Source organism: Chiloscyllium punctatum, chromosome 15, assembly GCF_047496795.1.
Source record: "Chiloscyllium punctatum isolate Juve2018m chromosome 15, sChiPun1.3, whole genome shotgun sequence".
Lineage (NCBI taxonomy): Eukaryota > Metazoa > Chordata > Chondrichthyes > Orectolobiformes > Hemiscylliidae > Chiloscyllium > Chiloscyllium punctatum.
Genome location: NC_092753.1, coordinates 51198764 through 51222367, shown reverse-complemented (window position 1 = coordinate 51222367; position 23604 = coordinate 51198764). Strand labels below are relative to the sequence as shown.

General features: G+C 46.5%; 1 protein-coding gene across 4 annotated transcripts; it reads left to right on the top strand.

The window, feature by feature from the left end:
* Positions 1-6468: 6468 nt before the first annotated feature.
* Positions 6469-22558, top strand: tiprl (TIP41, TOR signaling pathway regulator-like (S. cerevisiae)). Of its 4 annotated transcripts, none has more exons than XM_072585095.1 (9): positions 6482-6570; positions 7174-7287; positions 9694-9813; positions 10502-10681; positions 11022-11121; positions 11391-11522; positions 18763-18858; positions 21016-21078; positions 21709-22558. In XM_072585095.1, exons 3-9 carry the CDS (start codon positions 9710-9712, stop codon positions 21871-21873), a joined length of 840 nt encoding a protein of 279 aa, XP_072441196.1. In that variant the 5' UTR covers positions 6482-6570; positions 7174-7287; positions 9694-9709; the 3' UTR covers positions 21874-22558. The 4 variants fall into 4 exon arrangements, with proteins under 4 accessions (XP_072441198.1, XP_072441196.1, XP_072441197.1 ...); XM_072585096.1 differs by lacking the exon at positions 6482-6570 and adding an exon at positions 6687-6830; XM_072585097.1 differs by lacking the exon at positions 7174-7287 and having other exon boundaries at positions 6469-6570.
* Positions 22559-23604: the final 1046 nt, after the last annotated feature.

Genomic DNA, 23604 nt, shown 5'->3' with positions numbered 1-23604 from the left:
GGAGGGGGGGAAGGGGGGGAGGGGGGGGAGGGGGGGAGGGGGGGGAGGGGGGGAAGGGGGGGAGGGGGGGGAGGGGGGGAAGGGGGGGAGGGGGGGGAGGGGGGGAAGGGGGGGAGGGGGGAAGGGGAAGGGGGAGGGGGAAGTGGGGGGAAGGGGGGGAGGGGGGTAGGGGGGGATGGGGGGAGGGGGAGAGGGAATAGAGGGGGGGAGGGGGAGAGGGAATAGAGGGGGGATGGGGGAAGGGGAGGGGGGTATGGGGGAAGGGGAGGGGGGAGGAGGGGGGGAAGGGGAGGGGGAGGAGGGGGGGAAGGGGAGGGGGGAGGGGGGGGGGAAGGGGAGGGGGGAGGGGGGAGGGGGGGGAGGGGGGAGGGGGGGGAGTGGGGAGGAGGGGGGAGTGGGGGGGGAGGAGGGGGGGGGGAGGAGGGAGGAGGTAGGGGAGGTGGGAGGAGGGAGAGAGGGAAGGGGTAAGAGTGGGGACAGGGAAGAGTGGGGAGGGGGAAGAGTTGGGAGGGGGAAGAGTTGGGAGAGGGAAGAGTTGGGAAGGGGGGGAAGAAGGGGGAAGGAGGGGGAGGAGGGAAGAAGGGGGAGGGGGAAGAAGGGGGAGGAGGGAAGAAGGGGGAGGGGGAAGAAGAGGGAGGGGGATAAAGGGGGAGGGGGAATGGGGAAGAAGGGGGAGGGGGGTAGGAGAAGGGGGAGGGGAGAAGGGGGAGGGGGGAAGGGGGAGGGGGGAAGGGGGAGGGGGGAAGGGGGAGGGGGGAAGGGGGAGGGGGGAAGGGGGAGGGGGGAAGGGGGAGGGGGGAAGAAGGGGGAGGGGGGAAGGGGGAGGGGGGAAGAAGGGGGAGGGGGGAAGGGGGAGGGGGGGAAGAAGGGGGAGGGGGGAAGGGGGAGGGGGGGAAGAAGGGGGAGGGGGGAAGGGGGAGGGGGGGGGAAGGGGGAGGGGGGAAGAAGGGGGAGGGGGGAAGAAGGGGGAGGGGGGAAGAAGGGGGAGGGGGGAAGAAGGGGGAGGGGGTGGGGGAAGAAGCGAGGAGGGGGCGGGGGAATGTGGGGGAAGAAGGGGGGGAGGAGGAAGGAGGGGGAGAGGGGGAAGAAGGGGGACAGGGGGAAGAAGGGGGAGTGGAAGAAAGAGGAGTGGGAAGAAGGCGAAGAAGGGGAGGAAGGGGAAGAGGGGGAAGTGGGAAAGGGGGAAGAAGGGGAAGATGGGAAGGGGTAAGAAGGGGAAGATGGGAAGGGGTAAGAAGGGGAAGATGGGAAGGGGTAAGAAGGGGGAGAGGGGAAGGGGTAAGAAGGGGAAGGGGAAGAAGGGGATGGGGGGAAGAAGGGGATGGGGGAAGAAGGGGGAGGGAGAGGGGGAGGGGGAAGAAGGGAGAGGGAGAGAGGGAGAGGGAGAGGGGGAGGGGGGAAGAAGGGAGAGGGAGAGGGGGAGGGGGGAAGAAGGGAGAGGGGGAGGGGAAGAAGGGGGAGGGGGGAAGAAGGGGAGGGGGCAGAAGGGGGAGGGGGCAGAAGGGGGAGGGGGCAGAAGGGGGAGCAGGGGAGGGGGCAGAAGGGGGAGCAGGGGAGGGGGAGAAGGGGGAGGGGGAGGGGGAGAAGGGGGAAGGGGAGAAGGGCGAGGGGGAGAAGGGGGAGAGGGAGAAGGGGGAGGGGGGAGGGGGTAGGGGGGAGGGGGGAGGGGGTAGGGGGAGGGGGTAGGGGGGAGGGGGTAGGGGGGAGGGGGGAGGGGGTAGGGGGAGGGGGGAGGGGGGAGGGGGGAGGGGGGAGGGGGGAGGGGGGAGGGGGAAGGGGGGGAGGGGGGAGGGGGGGAGGGGGGAGGGGGAAGGGGGGGAGGGGGAGGGGGAAGGGGGGAGAAGGGGGAGGGGGAAGGGGGGGGAGAAGGGGGAGGGGGAAGGGGGGGGGAGAAGGGGGAGGGGGAAGGGGGGGAGGGGGAGGGGGAAGGGGGGGAGGGGGAAGGGGGGGGGAGGGGGAAGGGGGGGGGGGGGAAGGGGGGAGAAGGGGAAGGGGGGAGAAGGGGGAGGGGAAGGGGGAGGGGAAGGGGGGGGAGAAGGGGGGGGGAAGGGGGGGGAGAAGGGGGGGGAGAAGGGGGGGGAGAAGAGGGGGGAGAAGGGGGGGGAGAAGGGGGGGGAGAAGGGGGGGGAGAAGGGGGGGGAGAAGGGGGGGGGAGAAGGGGGTGGGGGAAGAAGGGGGGGGAGAAGGGGAAGGGGATAGAAGGGGGAGGGGGTCGAAGGGGCGGGGGTCGAAGGGGAGGGGGTCGAAGGGGAGGGGGTCGAAGCGGGAGGGGGAAATGGGGCGGGAGGGGAATGAGGGGCGATGAGGGGGGATGAGGTGGGAAGGGGGGATGAGGGGGGGAAGGGGGGATGAGGGGGGGAAGGGGGGATGAGGGGGGGAAGGGGGGATGAGGGGGGGAGGGGGGGGAAGGGGGGATGAGGGGGGGAGGGGGAGGGGGGGAAGGGGGGATGGGGGGGGAGGGGGGATGAGGGGGGAAAGGGGGAATGGGGGGAATGAGGGGGAAGGGGGAATGAGGGGGAAGGGGGAATGAATGGGGGAGTGGGGGAAAGGGGGATGGGGAGTGGGGGAAAGGGGGATGTGGTGGGAATGGGGAAGTGCGGGGAAAGGGGATGAGGAGTGGGGGAAAGGGGTATGGGGAGTGGGGGAAAGGGGAGTGGGGGAAAGGGGAGTGGGGGAAAGGGGAGTGGGGGAAAGGGGAGTGGGGGAAAGGGGGATGGGGAAAAGGGGATGGGGAAAAGGGGATGGGGAAAAGGGGATGGGGATAGAGGGAGTGGGGGATGGGTGGTGGAGGATAGTGGGGTGGAGGATAGGGGGGGTGGAGGATAGGGGGGGTGGAGGATAGGGGGGGTGGGGGAAAGGGGGAGTGGGAGGAGGGGGAGTGGGAGTGGGGGGAGTGGGAGGAGGGGGAGTGGGAGGAGGGGGAGTGGGAGGAGGGGGAGTGGGAGTGTGGGAGTGTGGGGGGTGGGAGAGGTGGGGGATGGGGGAGTGGGCGAGTGGGGGAAAGGGGGAGTGGGGGAAAGGGGGAGTGGGGGAAAGGGGGAGTAGGGGGATGGGTGTGTAGGGGGATGGGGGAGTAGGGGGATGGGGGAGTAGGGGGATGGGGGAGTAGGGGGATGGGGGAGTAGGGGGATGGGGAAAGGGGGAAGAAAGGGGAGGGGGAAGAAAGGGGAGGGGGAAGAAAGGGGAGGGGGAAGAAAGGGGAGGGGGAAGAAAGGGGAGGGTGATATGGGGCAGAAGGGCGAATGAGGGGGAAGGGGGAATGAGGGGGAAGGGGGAATGAGGGGGAAGGGGGAATGAGGGGGAAGGGGGAATGAAGGGGAAGGGGGTATAAATGGGGGAGTGGGGGAAAGGGGGATGGGGAAAAGGGGGATGGGGGAAAGGGGGATGGGAGAAAGGGGGATGGGAGAAAGGGGGATGGGGGAAAGGGGGATGGGGGAAAGGGGGATGGGGGAAAGGGGGATGGGGGAGTGGGGGAAAGGGGGATGGGGGAGTGGGGGAAAGGGAGAGTGGGGGAAGGGGTGTGGGGGAAAAGGGTGGTGGGGGGAAAGGGGGTGGGGGGAAAGGGGGTGGGGGAGTGGGGGGAAAGGGGGTGGGGGAGTGGGGGGAAAGGGGGTGGGGGAGTGGGGGAAAGGGGGTGGGGGAGTGGGTGGAAGGGGGTGGGGGAGTGGGTGGAAGGGGGGTGGGGGAAGTGGGGGGCAAGGGGGGCGGGAGAAGGGGGGCAAGGGAAAGGGGGGCAAGGGGGGTGGGGGAGTGGGGGCAAGGGGGGTGGGGGAGTGGGGGCAAGGGGGCGGGGGAGTGGGGGATGGGGGAGTGGAGATTGGGGGATGGGAGAATGGGGGATGGGGGAGTGGAGAATGGGGGGCGGGGGAGTGGGGGAGTGGAGAATGGGGGATGGGGGAGTGGAGAATGGGGGATGGGGGAGTGGAGAATGGGGGGCGGGGGAATGGGGGCGGGGGAATGGGGGGGCGGGGGAATGGGGGGGCGGGGGAATGGGGGGCGGGGGAATGGGGGGGCGGGGGAATGGGGGGCAGGGGAATGGGGGGCGGGGGAATGGGGGGGGCGGGGGAATGGGGGGGCGGGGGAATGGGGGGGCGGGGGAATGGGGGGGCGGGGGAATGGGGGGGCGGGGGAATGGGGGGGGTGGGGGAATGGGGGGGCGGGGAGTGGGGGAAAGGGGGGGTGGGGGAGTGGGGGAAAAGGGGGGTGGGGGAGTGGGGGAAAGGGGGGGTGGGGGAGTGGGGGAAAGGGGGGGTGGGGGAAAGGGGGGGTGGGGGAAAGGGGGGGTGGGGGAGTGGGGGAAAGGGGGGGTGGGGGAGTGGGGGAAAGGGGGGGTGGGGGAGTGGGGGAAAGGGGGGGTGGGGGAGTGGGGGAAAGGGGGGGTGGGGGAAAGGGGGGGTGGGGGAGTGGGGGAAAGGGGGGGTGGGGGAAAGGGGGGGTGGGGGAGTGGGGGAAAGGGGGGGTGGGGGAGTGGGGGAAAGGGGGGGTGGGGGAGTGGGGGAAAGGGGGGGTGGGGAAGTGGGGGAAAGGGGGGGTGGGGGAGTGGGGGAAAGGGGGGGTGGGGGAAAGGGGGGGTGGGGGAGTGGGGGAAAGGGGGGGTGGGGGAGTGGGGGAAAGGGGGGGTGGGGGAAAGGGGGGGTGGGGTAAAGGGGGGGTGGGGGAGTGGGGTAAAGGGGGGGTGGGGGAGTGGGGGAAAGGGGGGGTGGGGGAGTGGGGGAAAGGGGGGGTGGGGGAGTGGGGGAAAGGGGGGGTGGGGGAGTGGGGGAAAGGGGGAGTGGGGGAAGGGAGAGTGGGGGATGGGAGAGTGGGGGAGTGGGGGATGGGAGAGTGGGGGAGTGGGGGATGGGGGAGTGGGGGATGGGGGAGTGGGGGAAAGGGGGAGTGGGGGATGGGGGAGTGGGGGATGGGGGAGTGGGGGATGGGGGAGTGGGGGATGGGGGAGTGGGGGAGTGGGGGATGGGGGAGTGGGGGAGTGGGGGATGGGGGAGTGGGGGATGGGGGAGTGGGGGATGGGGGAGTGGGGGAGTGGGGGAGTGGGGGATGGGGGAGTGGGGGAGTGGGGGAGTGGGGGATGGGGGAGTGGGGGAGTGGGGGATGGGGGAGTGGGGGAGTGGGGGATGGGGGAGTGGCGGGTGGGGGATGGGAGAGTGGGGGAAAGGGGGAGTGGGGGAAAGGGGGAGTGGGGAAAGGGGGAGTGGGGGATGGGGGGAGTGGGGGGAATGGGGGAGTGGGTGGGGGGAATGGGGGAGTGGGGGGGGGGAATGGGGGAGTGGGGGGGGGGAATGGGGGAGTGGGGGGGGGGAATGGGGGAGTGGGGGGGGGGAATGGGGGAGTGGGGGGGGGGAATGGGGGAGTGGGGGGGGGGAATGGGGGAGTGGGGGGGAGGGAATGGGGAGGGGGGTGGGAGGGAATGGGGAGGGGGGTGGGAGGGAATGGGGAGGGGGGGAATGGGGAGGGGGGTGGGGGGTGGGGGGAATGGGGAGGGGGGTGGGGGTCAATGGGGAGGGTGGGGGGATGGGGATGATGGGGGGGTGGGGGGGTGGGGGGATGTGGGGGGTGGGGGGATGGGGATGATGGGGGATGGGGATGATGGGGGAGTGGGGATGATGGGGGAGTTGGGGGGGATGATGGGGGAGTTGGGGGGGATGATGGGGGAGTTGGGGGGGATGATGGGGGAGTTGGGGGGGGTGATGGGGGAGTTGGGGGGGGGTGATGGGGGAGTTGGGGGGGGGGATGGGGGAGTTGGGGGGGGGATGGGGGAGTTGGGGGGGGGATGGGGGAGTTGGGGGGGGATGGGGGAGTTGGGGGGGGGATGGGGGAGTTGGGGGGGGGATGGGGGAGTTGGGGGGGGGATGGGGGAGTTGGGGGGGGGATGGGGGAGTTGGGGGGGGATGGGGGAGTTGGGGGGGGGATGGGGGAGTTGGGGGGGGATGGAGGAGTTGGGGGGGATGGGGGAGTTGGGGGGGGATGGGGGAGTTGGGGGGGGGATGGGGGAGTTGGGGGGGATGGGGGAGTTGGGGGGGGATGGGGGAGTGGGGCAAAGAGAGATGGGGAGAGGGGGATTGGCTGTAGAGAGGGGAGATTTGGGGTGGTAGAAATACGGGGGGGGTGTGGGTGAGGGCAAGGCGGTGTAAGGGGTGGAAGAGAGGACTGCAGATGCTGGAGATCAGTTGAGGGTGTGGTGCTGAAAAAGCACAGCAGGTCAGGCAGCTTTCGAGGAGCAGGAGAGTAGACGTTTCGGCCAAAAGCCCTTCATCAGGAATGGGGCTGAACCTGAGGTATCTGCTGTCGGTTCTTTCTCGCTGCGGTTTCCGAGAGAGAGAACCTTTCTCCTTTCGCTCCGTGCACGCGCTGTGAGCAAACCCAGTCTGTAATTTCACTCCCTCCTGTAAAACACACTCTGTGTGTGTGTGCGGGGGGTAGCCGTGTCCCTGAATCAGTGGAACCTTTCAGCCCGGAACCATCAGTGGGTGCCGGCGATGGGGGACCGGATTTGCGGCGGACTGGAGCCCGCGGAAACCCGGAGCAACGGCAGCGAAGGACCGAGGGGGTTGGAGTCATCAGCGGAGGCCGGTGAGAGGGATGGGGAGACCGGTGTGGGTTCGGATGTAGTGAATTGTTCAGTGATGGAACAAAATGAGCATCAGACCGTAGAAGGGGAGGTGGTGAGGGCGGGCTGGGCTTGGGGAAGGTGCAGCAATGAATTAGAGATTATCGCATGGAGCCCGGCGCTGCAAATAACCGAGAGTAACGTGGAACTGCAGCCTGGGTTTCCCTCTATTTTAATTTAATTCCGCGGCAAACTATAGAACTTTTTAAATGCTTAATCGACAGTAAGTTATATTTGCAATGTTCCCGTCGGGTGACTTTTGGTGCACGGTTTGAAGTTCGAAAGCGGAGAAATAAACAGTAACTGACCACTGTCAATTTGTTGGAGGCAACGATTTATAATTCTTGCCTCCAGTTTCTTTTTATCAACGACGTTCATGGATCATTCACTGACTGGTCAATTGCGTAACGTGTAAAGCTGTGTAAAACTTGTTTCAAACTAGCTATGTGAACGTATTAGAGGGGCGCATGGTGCTGATTTCACCGTAGCATTTACCCAGAAATTTCAGTATCCTCTGATTCTATTGACTATTCCAAGTCAGTGACTCAACATATTCCTCCACTCAGACAAAAACCAAGACAGCTTTTCCAACAATACCAAAGGGAAATATATGGCCATAATATATACGATTATTGATCAACCCACAAGGAATTACTCTTGAAATTCAAAACAGCCTGCTGGTACGGTATTTTCAATTTGGCATTATATCTTGAAAATATCTCTTCAGTTTTAGTCTGAATGTAATGTAATGGTGTTTTCTACAAGTTTTCAGTAGGGAGGTGAATGTGGTGGACATTGAATAATAATTTCCATTGCAATGCAATAGCTTGAATTTATACAGTACCGTTTTGCTATGATAAAACAAAAAAAAAAGTCAGTGGTAAAAATATTAGTATGTGTAACCAGATATTTGGTTAGAGAGGTGAGTTTTAGGGAGCACCTTAAAGGAACAGAGGGTATGATAAAAGTTTTCTGGAGGAGATCCTAAAGGTAGAGCTGAGGCAACAAAAGTATAACTGGAAATGACAGAGGGATGAGCAGGAAAAAATGTACTAGAGGTCAGCGTCAGAAGAACCTGAATTTTAAGTGGGAGACACTGGAGGACAAGAAGCTATTGTAGGTTGATGAGAACAGGGTTAATTGGAGAATGTTATTTGGTGTGAGTTAGAATGTGGGCAGCTGGGTTTTGAAATAGTTGTTGTAAGGAAATGTGAGCCACTTTGAGACATGGGAAATCTTTTGCTTTTAATACTGGAGTGACCCAGGAGCAAATGGCAAGATATTCAATATTTATTTCAAACAAATAAGTGATATTGCCCATGGTGAGTGGACAGTTGAAATGGCAATGATATAAATGTTTATTCATTAGTTAAAGCTTTCCAATAATTAATCAGAATTTTTAGAATTGTTGGAGGCTTTGCTTGTATATCAAGCAAAAATCTCTTTGAATTTTACTAAAATGGTGCTTTCCTCAACCGCAATTGTGTAGAGAAATTAAAACTTTTGCCCTGATGTAGAGTAATAATGTAAATAAAGCTCTAATTGAAGGGTGTTGTAGTTATACCAAATTCTCGTTGTTATCCATTGATAACAAAAACATGAATACTGCTCCTATGTAACTCTACCATTCTGCCGCCAAAGACCACATTATCAGTCAGATGAGTCAATGAACATACATAAAGGTGGGTCTGAGGCTAATTTTGCGAGTATGTGAATGAGTGGATAACGAGCAAGTCTACATAACTTGTTGAATATGGTTAGAAACATTGTTTTTCCTTTTAAATTTACTTTACAGTTGAGGAAAGGTCATGCTTTATTTAACTTTGCAATTATTTGCTTAGCATTTAAAAAAAAAATTGTTTCTACCAATGAGAGTTGTGTTCCGCAGTCCTAATTATGACTTCACGATCAGTTTTAGATCATAAAACAGTTAATACAGGAACAGGCCTGTTGGTCCACCATAACTGTCCTGAGCATTATGCCATTCTAACCTAATCCCATAAATCTGCATGTGGTCTGTATCCCTCTATTGCCTGTCTGTTCATGTGTTGTCTAAATGTTTCTTACATGTTACCATTGTATCTGTTTCTACCTCCCCTAGTAGTGTGTTCGGGCACCTGCAAACCTCTGCATAAAAGAAAAACTTGCCTCACACTTTTAAACTTTCTCCCTCTCACCTTAAACCTATGCCCTTTAACATTTGACGTTTCCACCTTGGGAAAGAGATTCTAACCAACCACCCTATGTTTCTCATACCTCTCATAATGTTATATACTTATATCAGGGCACCCCCTGATACTCTAGTGAGAAAAATCCATGTTTATCCAACCTATCCTTAATAGCTAATGCACTACAATTCAGACAATATCCTGGTCAACTTCTTTTGCACCCTTTTCAAAGCCTCCATATCCTTCCTTGTAGAGTAGCGATCAGAACCGCGCACAATTTTCCAAATGTGGCCTTAATAACATCTTAGACAGCTGCAAGATGGAGTGTCAACTTTATACTCAATGCCCTAACCTCCCTGTTTGACAGACTAAAGTGAACAGATGTAAGACACTTTAATATCATGAACTTATATATCCTGTGAAAGACCATTTGATTGAAAAAAATCTGTTGTCTCTTGTTTTGATCTAGCTGAAAGATGTAATGGTGGTTTAATGGAAGTAGAAAGAGGTCAGCTTTCAGGTACATGCTAAGAGTTGTCATGCAGAGTGCTTACCAAGTGGGATGTTGGTGCATTGTGGAATTTGCAGTCTCTTTTTTGATTGAGTTTCTTCATTTAACCGACTGTATAGTGGCTCAGCAAAGTCCAATAATGTTGAATCATAGGTAACAATATTTCAGGTATTGTTACTTTACAGCATTCAAAACTATATTGTTTATATTTACAGAAATGCCTACAGCATGGAGTCAAGTTTCTTAGCAATAAACAGATGTATATAAAAGTTAGCTGTAAAGTACAGATTGAAGACTATAAACATACTCTGTAGTATTTATGTGATCAAAGATACGCTTGTACTAGATTTTATATACATATATATATTAGAGATGATTTATGAAATTAACTAAATATTTTCTTTTAGGTGACATTTGACCGCAATGACAACACATAGTTTCAAAAACAGCAAACAGGAATTTAATTTTGGACCATGGAAATTAACTGCCAACAAAAGCCATATTATGAAATCAAAGGACATTGAAAAGTATGAAACAAACTTATTTTTAAATTTACTTACTGTCTAGTAATATTTCCATTCGCAAAAAGTAGAAATAATAACTTAATGACCCTGGATGAGGAGAATCAAACATTTGTAATACTTATCTGTAATACTCAAAATAAAATTGTCCTTGGGATCAGGTCCACCCTGGGAAAAGGGGTCCTGTCTTTTCCCATTCCTGATTTAAGTATAATAGGCTTTTAGAAAAAGGATATGCCTACTAAAAATTTAGTGAGTGTGAAAATGTATGTGTGCTGTCACAAAACTGGATATAGGAGACAAATGATCTTGAGATTTTTAAAAGAAACAACAGGATTAATTTTTATTATACTTGTTCTACAAAAATGATAAAATCCCTCCAACTATTACACAAACAAATTTATGACAGGATAGGAGGATAGATGAAGCAACTATCGATGATAAGTCATTTTGTGGAATAATAGTAGTGTCCATACTCTGGACCTGGAGGTCTCAACTGATGTCCCACCTGCTCTGCAGCAGTTTTATTGAGGTATGTGATGGCTATGAAGAGATTGATTAGGAAATATTTGAAACTAGATTTTACAGCTGATTGGTGACATTATTTGATAATGTGCAACTTAAGTAAAAGTACTTTGATGGATGTCGTCTTTTCTAATGTTTTCAACTTTACTATGACTGATTAACTGTACAGGTTAGCTCAGGAAATGAAGATGCATTCCCTTCCAGAGATGTTATTTGGTGATAATGTCTTAAAAGTGCAACATGCTGGAGGATTTGGAATTTCATTTAATGCCACAGATGCCTTAAGGACAGTGGACAATGGGCACGGCACAGTGAAAGTGGCATGTGCGGAGGCGTGGCAAGAAAGCAGGTGAGATCACTTACCTTAAGTCCAAAAAATATTCTTTAGTTTAGCAGGTAATGTCTTAAATAAGAACTGATATTTTTAATTGTTGCCAGAATTGTGCCAATTTGATTATTCAGATTTTGTATTTGGAATTTTGTTTTTCACAGGTATTCAAATTAATTAATTCAGATTAATTTCTAGATATTGGAACAAGGAGTATTACTTACTGTACTTTACAATTTCATAATTAAAAATGGATTATGCTGGGATTATCCTAATTTTGAGGTAAGTTTTGCCTGATTGCAGAATGAATGAGCGTAGTTTTGCACAATAAATTTACAATTGTTATTTGTTTCAACCTCAGGGCCGAATCTGAACACTCTAAAGAAGTTGTTAAACCCTATGATTGGACTTTTACTACAGACTATAAAGGAACATTACTTGGTGATGAGTTGAAGTTAAAGGTAATTTGTGACAACACTGACTTTACTCAACCTAATTGTTATACCAGTACTAATGCTTAAGAATATTTAATTGATACGTGGTTATGTTGTAATGGCTGGAAAATTAATCTAATGAAGTAAATCTTCAAAGTGTTATCCAATTTATGAACTCTTTCCCTTTTTGTTAGTGTCATTGTAATGTATCCAAAGATAATTGTATCCTTTGCTATTAGACAGCACTATGTAGCCATTCTTTAGTTGGTTGAGTGATGCATTCATCTCGTTTGTAGGTTACTCCTACAACTGAACGTATTGATTTGGAGAAATTGAAAACCAGAGAGCAGATCATGTATTTTGAAGAAGTCTTGTTGTTTGAAGATGAACTTCATGATCATGGTGTCTCCATGCTTAGTGTGAAAGTGGTAAGATGTATAATCTTGTAGTTCTCATACCACAAGTTGTTAATGACACCATCCTTTAATCAGTGAAAGCTGGAAATAAAATACATATAGTGAATAATCCAGCTTACAGTAGGGTCATTGATTTTTCTTATATATATTAATGACCTGGACTTGGACTTTCAGGACGCAATTTGAAAATGTGCAGCTGTCCCATATAGAGTCATAGAGATGTACAGCCTGGAAACAGACCCTTTGGTCCAACCCGTCCATGCCGACCAGATATCCCAACCCAATCTAGTCTCACCTGCCAGCACCCGGCCCATGTCCATCCAAACCCTTCCTATTCATATACCCATCCAAATGTCTCTTAAATGTTGCAATTGTATCAGCCTCCACCACATCCTCCGGCAGCTCATTCCATACATGTACCACCCTCTGCGTGGAAAGGTTGCCCCTTAGGTCTCTTTTATATCTATCCCCTCTCATCCTAAACCTATGCCCTCTAGTTCTGGATTCCCCGACCCCAGGGAAAAGACTTTGTCTATTTATTCTATCCATGCCCCTCATAATTTTGAAAACCTCTATAAGGTACCCCTCAGCCTCCGACACTCCAGGGAAAACAGTCCCAGTCTGTTCAGCCTCTCCCTGTAGCTCAGATCCTCCAACCGTGGCAACATCTTTGTAAATCTTTTGTGATCCCTTTCAAATTTCACAACATCTTTCAGATAGGAAGGAGACCAGAATCGCACGCAATATTCCAACAGTGGCCTAACTAATGTCCTGTACAGCCACAACATGACCTCCCAACTCCTGTACTAAGGAAAGCATACCAAACACCACCTTCACTATCCTATCTACCTGTGACTCCACTTTCAAGGAGCTATAAACCTGCACACCAAGGTCTCTTTGTTCAGCAACACTCCCTAGGACCTTACCATTAAGTGTATAATGCTGCTAAGATTTGCTTTCCCAAAATGCAGCACCTCGCATTTATCTGAATTAAACTCCATCTGCCACTTCTCAGCCCATTGGCCCATCTGGTCCAGAACCTGTTGTAATCTGAGGTAACCCTCTTCGCTGTCCACTACACCTCCAATTTTGGAGTCCTCTGCAAACTTACTAACTGTACCTCTTATGCTCTCATCCAAATCATTTATGTAAATGACAAAAGGTAGAGGGCCCAGTAACGATCCTTGTAGCACTTCACTGGTCACAGGCCTCCAGTCTGAAAAACAACCTTCCACCACCACCCTCTGTCTTCTACCTTTGAGCCAGTTCTGTATCCAAATGGCTAGTTCTCCCTGTATTCCATGAGATCTAACGTTGCTAATCAGTCTCCCATGGGGAACCTTGTCGAACGCCTTACTGAAGTCCATATAGATCACATCTACTGCTCTGCCCTCATCAATCTTCTTTGTTACTTCTTCAAAAAACTCAATCAAGTTTGTGAGACATGATTTCCCACACGTAAGGCCATGTTGACTATCCCGAATCAGTCCTTGCCTTTCCAAATACATGTACATCCTGTCCCTCAGGATTCCCTCCAACAACTTGCCCACCACCGAGGTCAGGCTCACTGGTCTATAGTTCCCTGGCTTGTCTTTACCGCCCTTCTTAGACAGTGACACCACACTTGCCAACCTCCAGTCTTCCGGCACCTCACCTGTGACTATTGATGATATTAATATCTCAGCAAGAGGCCCAGCAATCACTTCTGTAGCTTCTCACAGAGTTCTAGTTCTCCCTGTATTCCACGGGATCTGACCTTGCTAACCAGTCTCCCATGGGGAACCTTGTCGAATGCCTTAAAGTCCATATAGATCACGTCCACCATTCTGACCTCATCAATCCTCTTTTTTACTTCTTCTTTGTTACTATGTTGGAAGTATTGAGAAATATAAGTTGTGAAAAGTTACAGACTTTGACAAGCTGGTGAAATGGATAAATATGTGGCAGATGAAATATAATACAGAGAGTGGTGAAGTGATATATTTTTGTCTGGAGCACAGGGAAAGATAGTATAACACAAAGATTACAATTCTGAAATGGGTGCCAGACTGAAGGGAAGTGGGAGCATAATGCAAAAGTGTTAGAACTCATTACAGTTGTTAATTAACATTGTGGTACAAAACACTGTTGATACCAGCATGTTGTCTCCTTGGTGCCAGCCCACTAGAGCTTTTGATTTGAAAACACAAATTAAGAATTGGAGTAGACTGCTTTGGCTTTGCTATGCCATTCAAAAGAGCTGATTACTATGCAAAGGTTGAACAGTAATGAGTAATACAGACAAAAAGCAGTTTTTAAGATAAAATATAGTTGTTCGTTCAACAAAGTCTTTTTCAAAATTTTTAACATCATGACTACGTTCACAGCAGTTTAGGGGTCACAATATTGGAAGGTTGTTATTGCACTGGAGAGGATGCAACCAGCAGGATATTACCTGGGATGAAAAAAACTTACTTATGAAGAGAGACTGGATAGGCTGGCTTTGTTTACCTTGGAGTAAAGGAGCTGAGGGGAATCTAATTGAACAAAATTATGACCGGTATAGACAGTGTAGAATGTGGCTATCTCTTCCCCATGGCAAATGCCTCTTTGATCGGAGGGCATAAGTTTAAAGTAAGGAGCAAGTGCTTCTGAAGAGACCTGAGAGACAATGTTTTCACCTGGGGGGTAATAGAAGAATGAAACGTGGTGCCAAAGAGGGTGGAGGCAGAAACTCTCACAACATTTAAGAAGCATACTTAGAATGCCAGGACATGGGCTATGGCCCACGTGCATGTAAATGGAATCAGTGTAGTTTGGTGTTTATTGGTTGACATAAATGTGGTGGGCTGAAAGGCCTGTTTCTATGCTGTCTGATTCTATTAGGAACTTTTGTTCTATTAGGAACTTTTGGTGAAGCTTAGGCTATTTTCCTTGGAGAGGAAATTTCAGAGATTAGCTTTAAATCCTGAAGGTTCTGGACAGTGAAAATAGGGCAAAATGGTATAATAAGTAGAAGCATGGGGACAGAGAGGATACTGATTTAAATGGATGACAAAAACAATGAAAGCTGACAGAGGATAAACACTTAGTGTGCAAATAAAATCTGGGATGCACTGTTTGAGAGTGGAGTGGAGGCACAAATAATCATGAGTTTCAAAAAGAAATTGGATATTTGTCTAAAGGAGGCTTTTGCATTATGCTCCCACTTCCCTTCAGTCTGGCACCCATTTCAGAATTGTAATCTTTGTGTTATACTACCTTTCCCTGTGCTCCAGACAAAAATATATCACTTCACCACTCTCTGTATTATATTTCATCTGCCACATATTTATCCATTTCACTAGCTTGTCAAAGTCTGTAACTTTTCACAACTTATATTTCTTAATACTTCCAATACTTCCTCTATATCAACCTTATAGAGGTTGATAGACCTCAGGGGCAACTGTTTCACACAGAGGATGGTGTGTGTATAGAATGAGTTGAAGTGGTGGAGGCTGGTACAATTGCAACATTTAAAAGGCATTTGGATGTGTATATGAATAGGAATGGTTTAAAGGGATATGGGCCAAGTGCTGGCAAATGGGACAAAATTAGGTGAGGATATCTGGTCGGCATGGACAAGCTGGACTGAAGGGTCTGTTTCCGTGTTATACATCTCTATGACTAAAGAGAAAAGGATTTGTAGGTTTCCAAGGAAAAATTGGAGGAGTGGGATTGGCTGAGTTGCTCCTTAGAGAGCCATCTGCATCGTAATCATTCTGTGATTCTATGGATGGTGGCCTTTTCTACGGATAACAATTATAGTCTAGACATTAAAGTAATACCAGTGAAATCATTGTTTTGTCAAGTTTTTGTTTGGAGTAAATCATGTTGGATCAGGCCAATGACACAAATCATGCAATCCATGTATTAATGCACTTAACATTTTTTAGGAATGTTATAAATTTTATTTTCCTTCACCAACAGTTTTTATTCTTCTCTGTGCATTCCTCTTCCTGATGTTTCAGTCCCTGCTTTAGTGCCAAAGTGTCAACTTTCATAATGGAGCTGAGGGTTTGGGCACATGAGAGGAAACAAATACAATAACTTTTACCAGAGAAAAAGTACTTGACAAACTTATGGGACTAAAGGCTGATATATCCCTTGGACCTGATGAGTCGCATCCTGGAATTTTAAAGGCACTAGCTACAGAGATGGTGAATGCACTGGCAGTAATCTTCCAAGAATACGTAGATTCTGGGACAGTTCCAGAAATTTGGAAAACTGCCAATATAACACTTATTCAAAAAAGGAGGGAGACAAAACACGTACTTAACACCTGTCATTGGAAAACATTAAGAGTTTATTATAAAATAGTAGCAGAACATTTAGAAATGCACAATATAATCAAGCAGAGTCAGCATGGCTTCATGAAGGGGAAATCATGTCTGACAAATTTATTAGAATTTTTTGAGGAGGTAACAATTAGGGTAGATTAAAGGGAGCCAGTGGATGTAATATATTTAAAAGGTACTGCACGTAAGGCTACTTAATATTATGAGCCCATGCTGTCGCTGACAGAATATTTGTACGTTTAGTGGGTTAGCTAATCAATCAAAGGCAGAGAGTTTGCGATAAAGGGGACATTTTTAGATTCGAACCTTTAAGTAGTAGAGTGACAGGGATTGATATGGGGGCATTATACATTAATGACTTGGATGATGGAAGTGAATGTACTTTTGCTACGTTTTTGAATGACACAAAAACAGAAGAAATAATGATGCAAAGAGTCTGCAGATGATTATAGATAGGTCAAGTGACTGGGCAAAATCTTGGCAGATTGAATATAAGGTGGAAAAATGTAAGTGTATGTAGTTTGGCAGGAAGAATAAAAGAACTGAGTATTATTGAAATATTCAGAGGCAACTGAAATCTTCAACATGGAGAGATTTGTGTATCCTCGTGCATAAATTACGAAAAGCTAGCATCCATATTCAGTGGGTAATAGAATAGACAAATTGACTTTTGGCTTTCATTTTAAAGGCACTAGATTATTTAAACAGGGAAGTCTTGCTAAACTAAATAAGGTACTCATCAGATCACACTTGGAGTATTGTGAAGTTTTGATCCCTTTGTCTAAGGAAAGATATACTGACAAGGTTAGCTAGCTTGATTCTGGGTGTGGAGTGACTTTTTTTGAGGAGAGGTTAAGTATGTTGGACTTGTCTTCGTGGAGTTAGAAGAATGAGAGGCGACCTAGTTGAAATCCTTGGTAGGATAGATGTGGACAGGTTGTTTCACATGGGCAGTGAGTCTAGGATAAGAGGACATAATCTTAGAGTAAGAGGTTTACCTAATAGGACAGGATGATGAGGAATTTCTTCTCTCCACGGCTAATGAACCTGTGAATTCTTAACTGCAGAGGGCTGTTGAGGCTGGGTCATTATGTATATTTAAGGTTGAAATCGGCAGACTTTCAATCAGTAAGGGAATTGAGGCTGATAGGAGGAAAGACAGGAAAATGGTGTTGAGTACTATATCAATCACTGTCTCACTGAATGGCACAGAAGACTTGGTGAGCGAAATAGTATACTTCTGTTCATACACCCATGGTCTTTATAAAATCATCAAATACAGTTTAATTGAAATACTGTGTCCACTATGACTCTAATTCTGGCCAAGTGTATTGGCAGAATGTCAAAGTCTTTGAGAGGGTAAAGCATTTTAAGATTAGATTAGATTCCCTACAATATGGAAACAGGCCCTTGAGCCCAACAAGTCCACACTGACCCTCCGAAGAGTAACCCACTCAGACCCATTCCCCTACCCTATATTTACCCCTGACTAATGCACCTAACGCTATGGGCAATTTAGCATAGCCAATGCACCTGACCTGCACATTTTTGAACAGTGGGAGGAAACTGGAGCACCCGGAGGAAACCCACACAGACACATGGAGAATGTGCAAACTCCACACAGACGCTCGTCCGAGGCAGGAATTGAACCCGGGTCGCTGGCGCTGTGAGGCTGCAGTGCTAACCACTGAGCCATCATGAGCCACCATACCATTTTCTCAGAATGGTAATAGGATGAGGTACAAAGAAAGATAATATGGATGCTGTAAACGTGAATTAAGGACCAGAAAAATGCTAGTCATGAATCGCAAAACAAAGTTAATGCTTTAGATTGATTACCTCTTGTCAGAAAAAGAATACTCAAACTCTGACCTATTTATCACTGGTCTCCTACATTATTCCAATAAAGTTTGTTATAAGATTAAGGAACAGCACCTATCTTTTGATAATATTACAGCTTTCCAGAGTGAAATTAAGTTCAACTATTTCAGATCCCATAATTTTTCAGATTTTTTGGTTCCGATGTTGGGTGGCTACTGTCAGTGATGTTGCTGTTCATACACATGCAGTTCATAAATCCCTTACTTACATATTCCCTTACCATCACCTTTTGCCTTGCAAAGTCATTCTTTATATATAACTTAATACTCCTGCCTTCCAACTGCCTACTCATAGACTTTCCCTTTACTATTTCCAATTTTTATAATACTAGGATTTATTATTACCATAACTTGTTGCTAACTTAAAATGTATTAAAGTTCTAAACTTTGCCGGTTGCTAATAAAAGTAATTGACCTGAAATGGTAGCTCTGCATCTCTCCCCATAGAAATATGGGACTTCAGTTATTATGGAAAGACTAGAGTAGCTGAAATTCTCTTTAGAATGGAGAAGTTTAAGGGATGGTGTAATGGACATGCTCAAAGAATTTTAATAAGATTAAATAAATTGAAAGTCTCTTCACCAGGAAGACTATTCAATTCCAAAGTGTACAGATTTAAGATAATTGGTCAAAGAATCAGAGACGAGATGATATTTCCTTTCCTTAGTGAGTTGTGGGCTCGAATGTACTGTGTGAAAGGATGTTGGAAGTAGATAGTTATTTCAAAAGCACATTTGATATATATTGAAAAGCAAAGAATAAGGAACATTGTGCCATTACTGTTGTTCTGTAGAATTTTGGAAGATAACTTGGTGCTTTGGCCATGTTTGTAATTAAGGCTGTTTAGAGGACATTGGTTGGTTGCGTTCTATCAGAAAGATTAAGTTTTATTAAGGTGCATTCATTTTAGCTATATTATCACAAAATGGAGTATTGAGATTTCAATGTTTCTCAATATTATGGTTTAAATATATGAAACATATTGAATATTAATTTTAGATGGGGAAATAGGCTTATGACAATGTATTTGAATAACTTATTCATCTGTTTTTCAAGAGAGTGATGCCATCTAGTTTCTTTGTGCTACTGCGATTTTTCTTGAGAGTTGATGGAGTACTCATACGAACAAATGATACAAGAGTTTATCATGAGGTAAGGATGAATAATAACTATTTATGTTTTCTGTAGATATTTTAACTTAACCTACATAGAAATGTTAAGACTCCTCTGGAGCATGTGGGACTTGAAAACAGGCCTTCTGGCCCAAAGATAGGGTCATAACCACTAGGCTAGAAGTGCCCTTTACCTTATCTGTAAGGTTTATTAATATTGTGGTATTAAAACTGAACAAGTATGATCCAATTTAGTAACTACAATACATGCAGATAAATTGTAATTTTAAGTTTGTACTATGCAGAGTTATCGTCCATTCTTATTTATTCTCCGTGAACCTCTTGGATTTTCCATTGGAACACAGAGGAAAGTTGGATGATCATTACCAACCCAATGCTGTATGAAAGACTTTAGAATAATCATATTTGTTTTGCTACATTTCCTTCTCTTTACAGGAAGTGTGTCCCTATTTCAACCTCAAATGCTATAGCTTCCCGTATTGCTGACACTAAGTCTCTGCAATATTCCAACTTTTTAATGAATCAGTGTTTGTTGCCATTATTCATAAATTCAAATTAATACTGACATCTGTAGTTGTAGTGAAGCTTTGGTATGGACTCCTATTCCTCTCCCTGTACCCACACATAATGCCAACAATCATCAAATCTAGTGAGGACTTATCCATTTTCTGTTCTTCTGTCTCCTGCAAGAAGCTCCAGAAAAGATTAAACGTTGTTCATTGAGTTTCAATGGCCATTTGAGTAATAACTACTGCTGAACAACATCTGTCCTCGAAAATATAATTTTATATTAGTATAACATTGTTAAATGCCTCTTTTCTGATTAGTTACAGGATTTAAAAAAGCTCATTTTTGTTTGTTCATGATGTTTTAGGATCCTTTTCGCTATGTGTATGTTGAAATCATGATTTTTGCTGTCTGCAAAAGTTTTAAAATGTAATTTTATTAGTTCATTTTATTTCCTGGTTAGCTGTCTGAGAATTATTTAATGTGATTGTCGACTTGGACAGCTTGTCCAACTTGTCCAATTGCACATCAAAAAGTTAAACTACTTGCCAAAAAGATCACTAACCCCCATTCGAAGCTTTTTGAGGGAGTGAAAAACCTTGGTCATTTTTTTCTTTTCCTCATAGCAGGTTTGGGGTTGAAATGCTATATAATTAGCCTTGTTCACTAAGCCTCTACATACAAATAGATTTTTCCTTCCAAATAATTTGGTAATCACCTTTTACTTTGTTTGTTTCAAGCAAAAATGGATTTTCTTGGTAATTTTGCTCCAACAATTGAGAAGCTTTCTGCTTAAATTTGCAAAATAAATAAAGCTTTTAAGACACCACGATATTCTTCTGGGTTTTTTCTCTCTCAATCTTTTTCTTTCTATTCTTTTTACTGAATGTGGTCAACTCTTGACAAAGACATGATGAAAATGTTGGAATGATTTAAGAAACAATTAAATATGGCGGAACTCTACAACTAGAATTTCATAGAATTTATGATTTCATAGAATCCCTGCAGTGTAGAAATAGGCCATTTGTCCCATTGACTCTGCACTGACCCTCTGAAGAGCATCCCACCCAGACCCACTCTCCCACCCTTTCCCCATAACCCCGTTTGGAGTTTTTACCATGGCTGTCATCCTGGCCTACACATCCCTGTACACAATGGGACAATTTTTTTTTCTGAACGGTTAAATAAAGATGCATTGCATAACCTTTCTCATCGTTAATTATACAATTTTCAGAGAAGACGCTATATTATTTTAGGAAAAAAAATTGTACTTTGAAGTCTTCAAAATTTAAGGTCATTCTTAATTTTTCACTTGTCTCAAAGTAATAAATAAAGTATTGCTGATGCTGGAAATCTGCAACAGAATAGAAAATACTGAACATGATATGACAAACTCTGAAGAAAGAAAATATGCCGATGTTTCAGCAATGACCTTTAACCCTATACCCGTGCCTTTATAGGAACTGAAAAGAATATGTTGAAGGAAGGAAATGAATAGTGCCAAACCAGAAGCTGAAGCACAAGTAATGTTTTCTTTTAAAGGTCTAGACCATACATTCTGGTCCTGTCCAGAGATAATTGGAAAAACACTTTATGAACTTAAACTGAAGAACCGTGAAGGTTCAAGATATATTTTTAATAAAGGAAAAAAAATCTTTTTCTTTCAAAGGCTGACAAAAACTACCTTCTCTCTGAATACAGTTCCCGGGAAAGTAATATATCTGCTCTTCAGGTAAATGTTTGAAGTGTCTGGAATTTGTAATTGAATAATTTAAGAATTAAGTGAACAGTTGGCAAAAGTAAATTGCATGCCAAATTTTCTCCTATCTCCTGTCCTGTTTCGCCAAATCTGATGAAATGATGAATTGAGATTGTTAATTTCACCTTTCAAACAAAGATGTTTGCAGAAATTATTTATGTGTGCTCATTTTAGTGTCATACGTTGGGAGGGTAATCTTTTTACAAAGGATGGATATGCAATCAGTTGTGGAAACAACAGCACTTTAGGGAGCACCATGATTGAGTTGTCTATGTATAGTAAAGAACTGTATGCTTAGTTTATGATCCAAACATTTTATAGCATGCTAAAGCTTGAGTAAGTTTTTGACTAAAAGTAAATGGGTCCTGACATTGTACTGTTGCATCCTATGAAAAAAAGTTCTTACTATTATTATCCAGATTTATTTTTGTTTGTTATTTTACTGGATGTGTTAATTAGTTTGAAATATTTGGGTGAATGTATTAAGTATTGATGAGTTAGAATCCCATAGCACATTTTCAGGACTCTGGATTGATTGGAGGACATTTAAAAAAAAATTGCATGTAATTTCCAGACCTAATCAGGTTCACTTTTTTGTTTCAGAATGTTCCACAGTATCTTTTTACTGATCCGAATGAGATCTCAAAGTATTTACCGCTGAAAAAGCTAATCTGTGAGAAATTGGAATTCCCAGAAGGTGTGGATAACAACACTACATTTGAAAATATGCAAATCGGCATTACAGGCAGAGAATCAAGACAGACGTGACATTTTGCCACAGAAAGAGAAGAGTTGTATGTTCTTTATAAGAGATAGACTAGTATAATTCTATTTGATTTACTTTAGTCGCTGCCAGTATACTACTTAAGAACTACTGCAGTGAATTTTGTGTTGTAAAAGCTGCAGCTAACATTCTGAAACCTGTACTGGACTATTTATCAAAAACAACATTTATTTTCTGGCTTGATTTAAGAATTCAGGCTTAGTTGACACAGTAGAAGCCAAAATATTGTGAACACTGCAGCTTTCAATATGATTTTTATGTGCAAGTTATTAATGTTTCTATTTTTTTTTTTGCTAATGAAATCTTGAATCTATTCAAGTTCTTTAAAGACAGATGAAATTTTTAACTGGTTATTTGTAATTAAGGTGAAAATTAGTCGATTTACAAAAGGTTGATTGAAACAGCACTGTTCATAATGTGCTGGTAGTACTGGTATATGCTTGGAACTGTACCACAGCATTTGTGCTTGTTTATCACTAACACAATCCCCTCGCATATGAGTAAAATTCAACATTTGTCCACACAGCCAATATCACAGGCAACCATTTACTGCAAGTTACCATTGTGCAGTTTTGTATTACTGATCAGTCAATGTAAGCCAATAATGGATATCTTTAAAACAGTGGAACTGTGTAAACCATAAAATCTAAATAAAGATTGATTACTGAATAGGTTTGTTCTTGAAAAAATCTGAAGTTGTTTGTCTTAAATCAGTATTTATAAATTTGGAAACATTTACTTTAGATTGAAGCTTGTTAACTTTTTGGTAAATAAATCAAGTCAGAAAACAAATCGCTGTATATCTGAAATAAAAGCAGAAAATGCTGTAAACACTCAACAGATCAGATATCAAGTAGAGAGAGCAAAAGGATTAACTTTTGGATCAAGGGACTCTATCTCTCTCTTTTCATAGATGCTGTTTGACCTTACTGGATGAGTTAATTAGTTTGAAATATTTGGGTGAATATGTTAAGTATTGATGAGTTAGAATCCCATAGTGCATTTTCAGAACCCTGGATCAGTTGGAGGACGTATTATTTAATTTCCAGCATTCACAATAGTTTGCTTTTGATTAGGGAGAAATAGGAGAAAGTGAGGACTGCAGATGCCGGGGAGCAGAGCTAAAAATGTGTTGCTGGAAAAGCGCAGCAGGTCAGGCAGCATCAAAGGAGAAGGAGAATCGACGTTTCAGGCATCAGCCCTTCATCAGGAATGAAGAGGGTATACCAAGCAGGCTAAGATAAAAGGTAGGGAGGAGGGACTTGGGGGAGGGGCATTGGGAATGCGATAGGTGGAAGGAGGTTAAGGTGAGGGTGATAGGTCGGAGAGGGGGTGGGGACGGAGAGGTCGGGAAGAAGATTGTCAAGAAGGCGGTGCTGAGTCTGAGGGTTGGGACTGAGAAAAATAGACAGTTTAGTATACATGTAATTTCTAGAACAAGGTACAGAAAATCTATTAAGACATAAATTAGTACTTAACTTTTATATCTTGCTTTATAACCTGAGCAATAAATTCTAAAGAAATCCATGATGTAACTTGCTTCTACAATAGAGATTCCTGGACCCTGTTACAAACCCATCCAGGAATGTAGGAGTTCAACAGGAAAGGAGATTTTTGCAGAAATCTTGCATCCTTTTTGTAGCAGTGGTGTATCGTCTGAGATCTAAATGACCAGCAATATAGTCAGTCACTACTGTGGGATTAGGTTGGCAGCT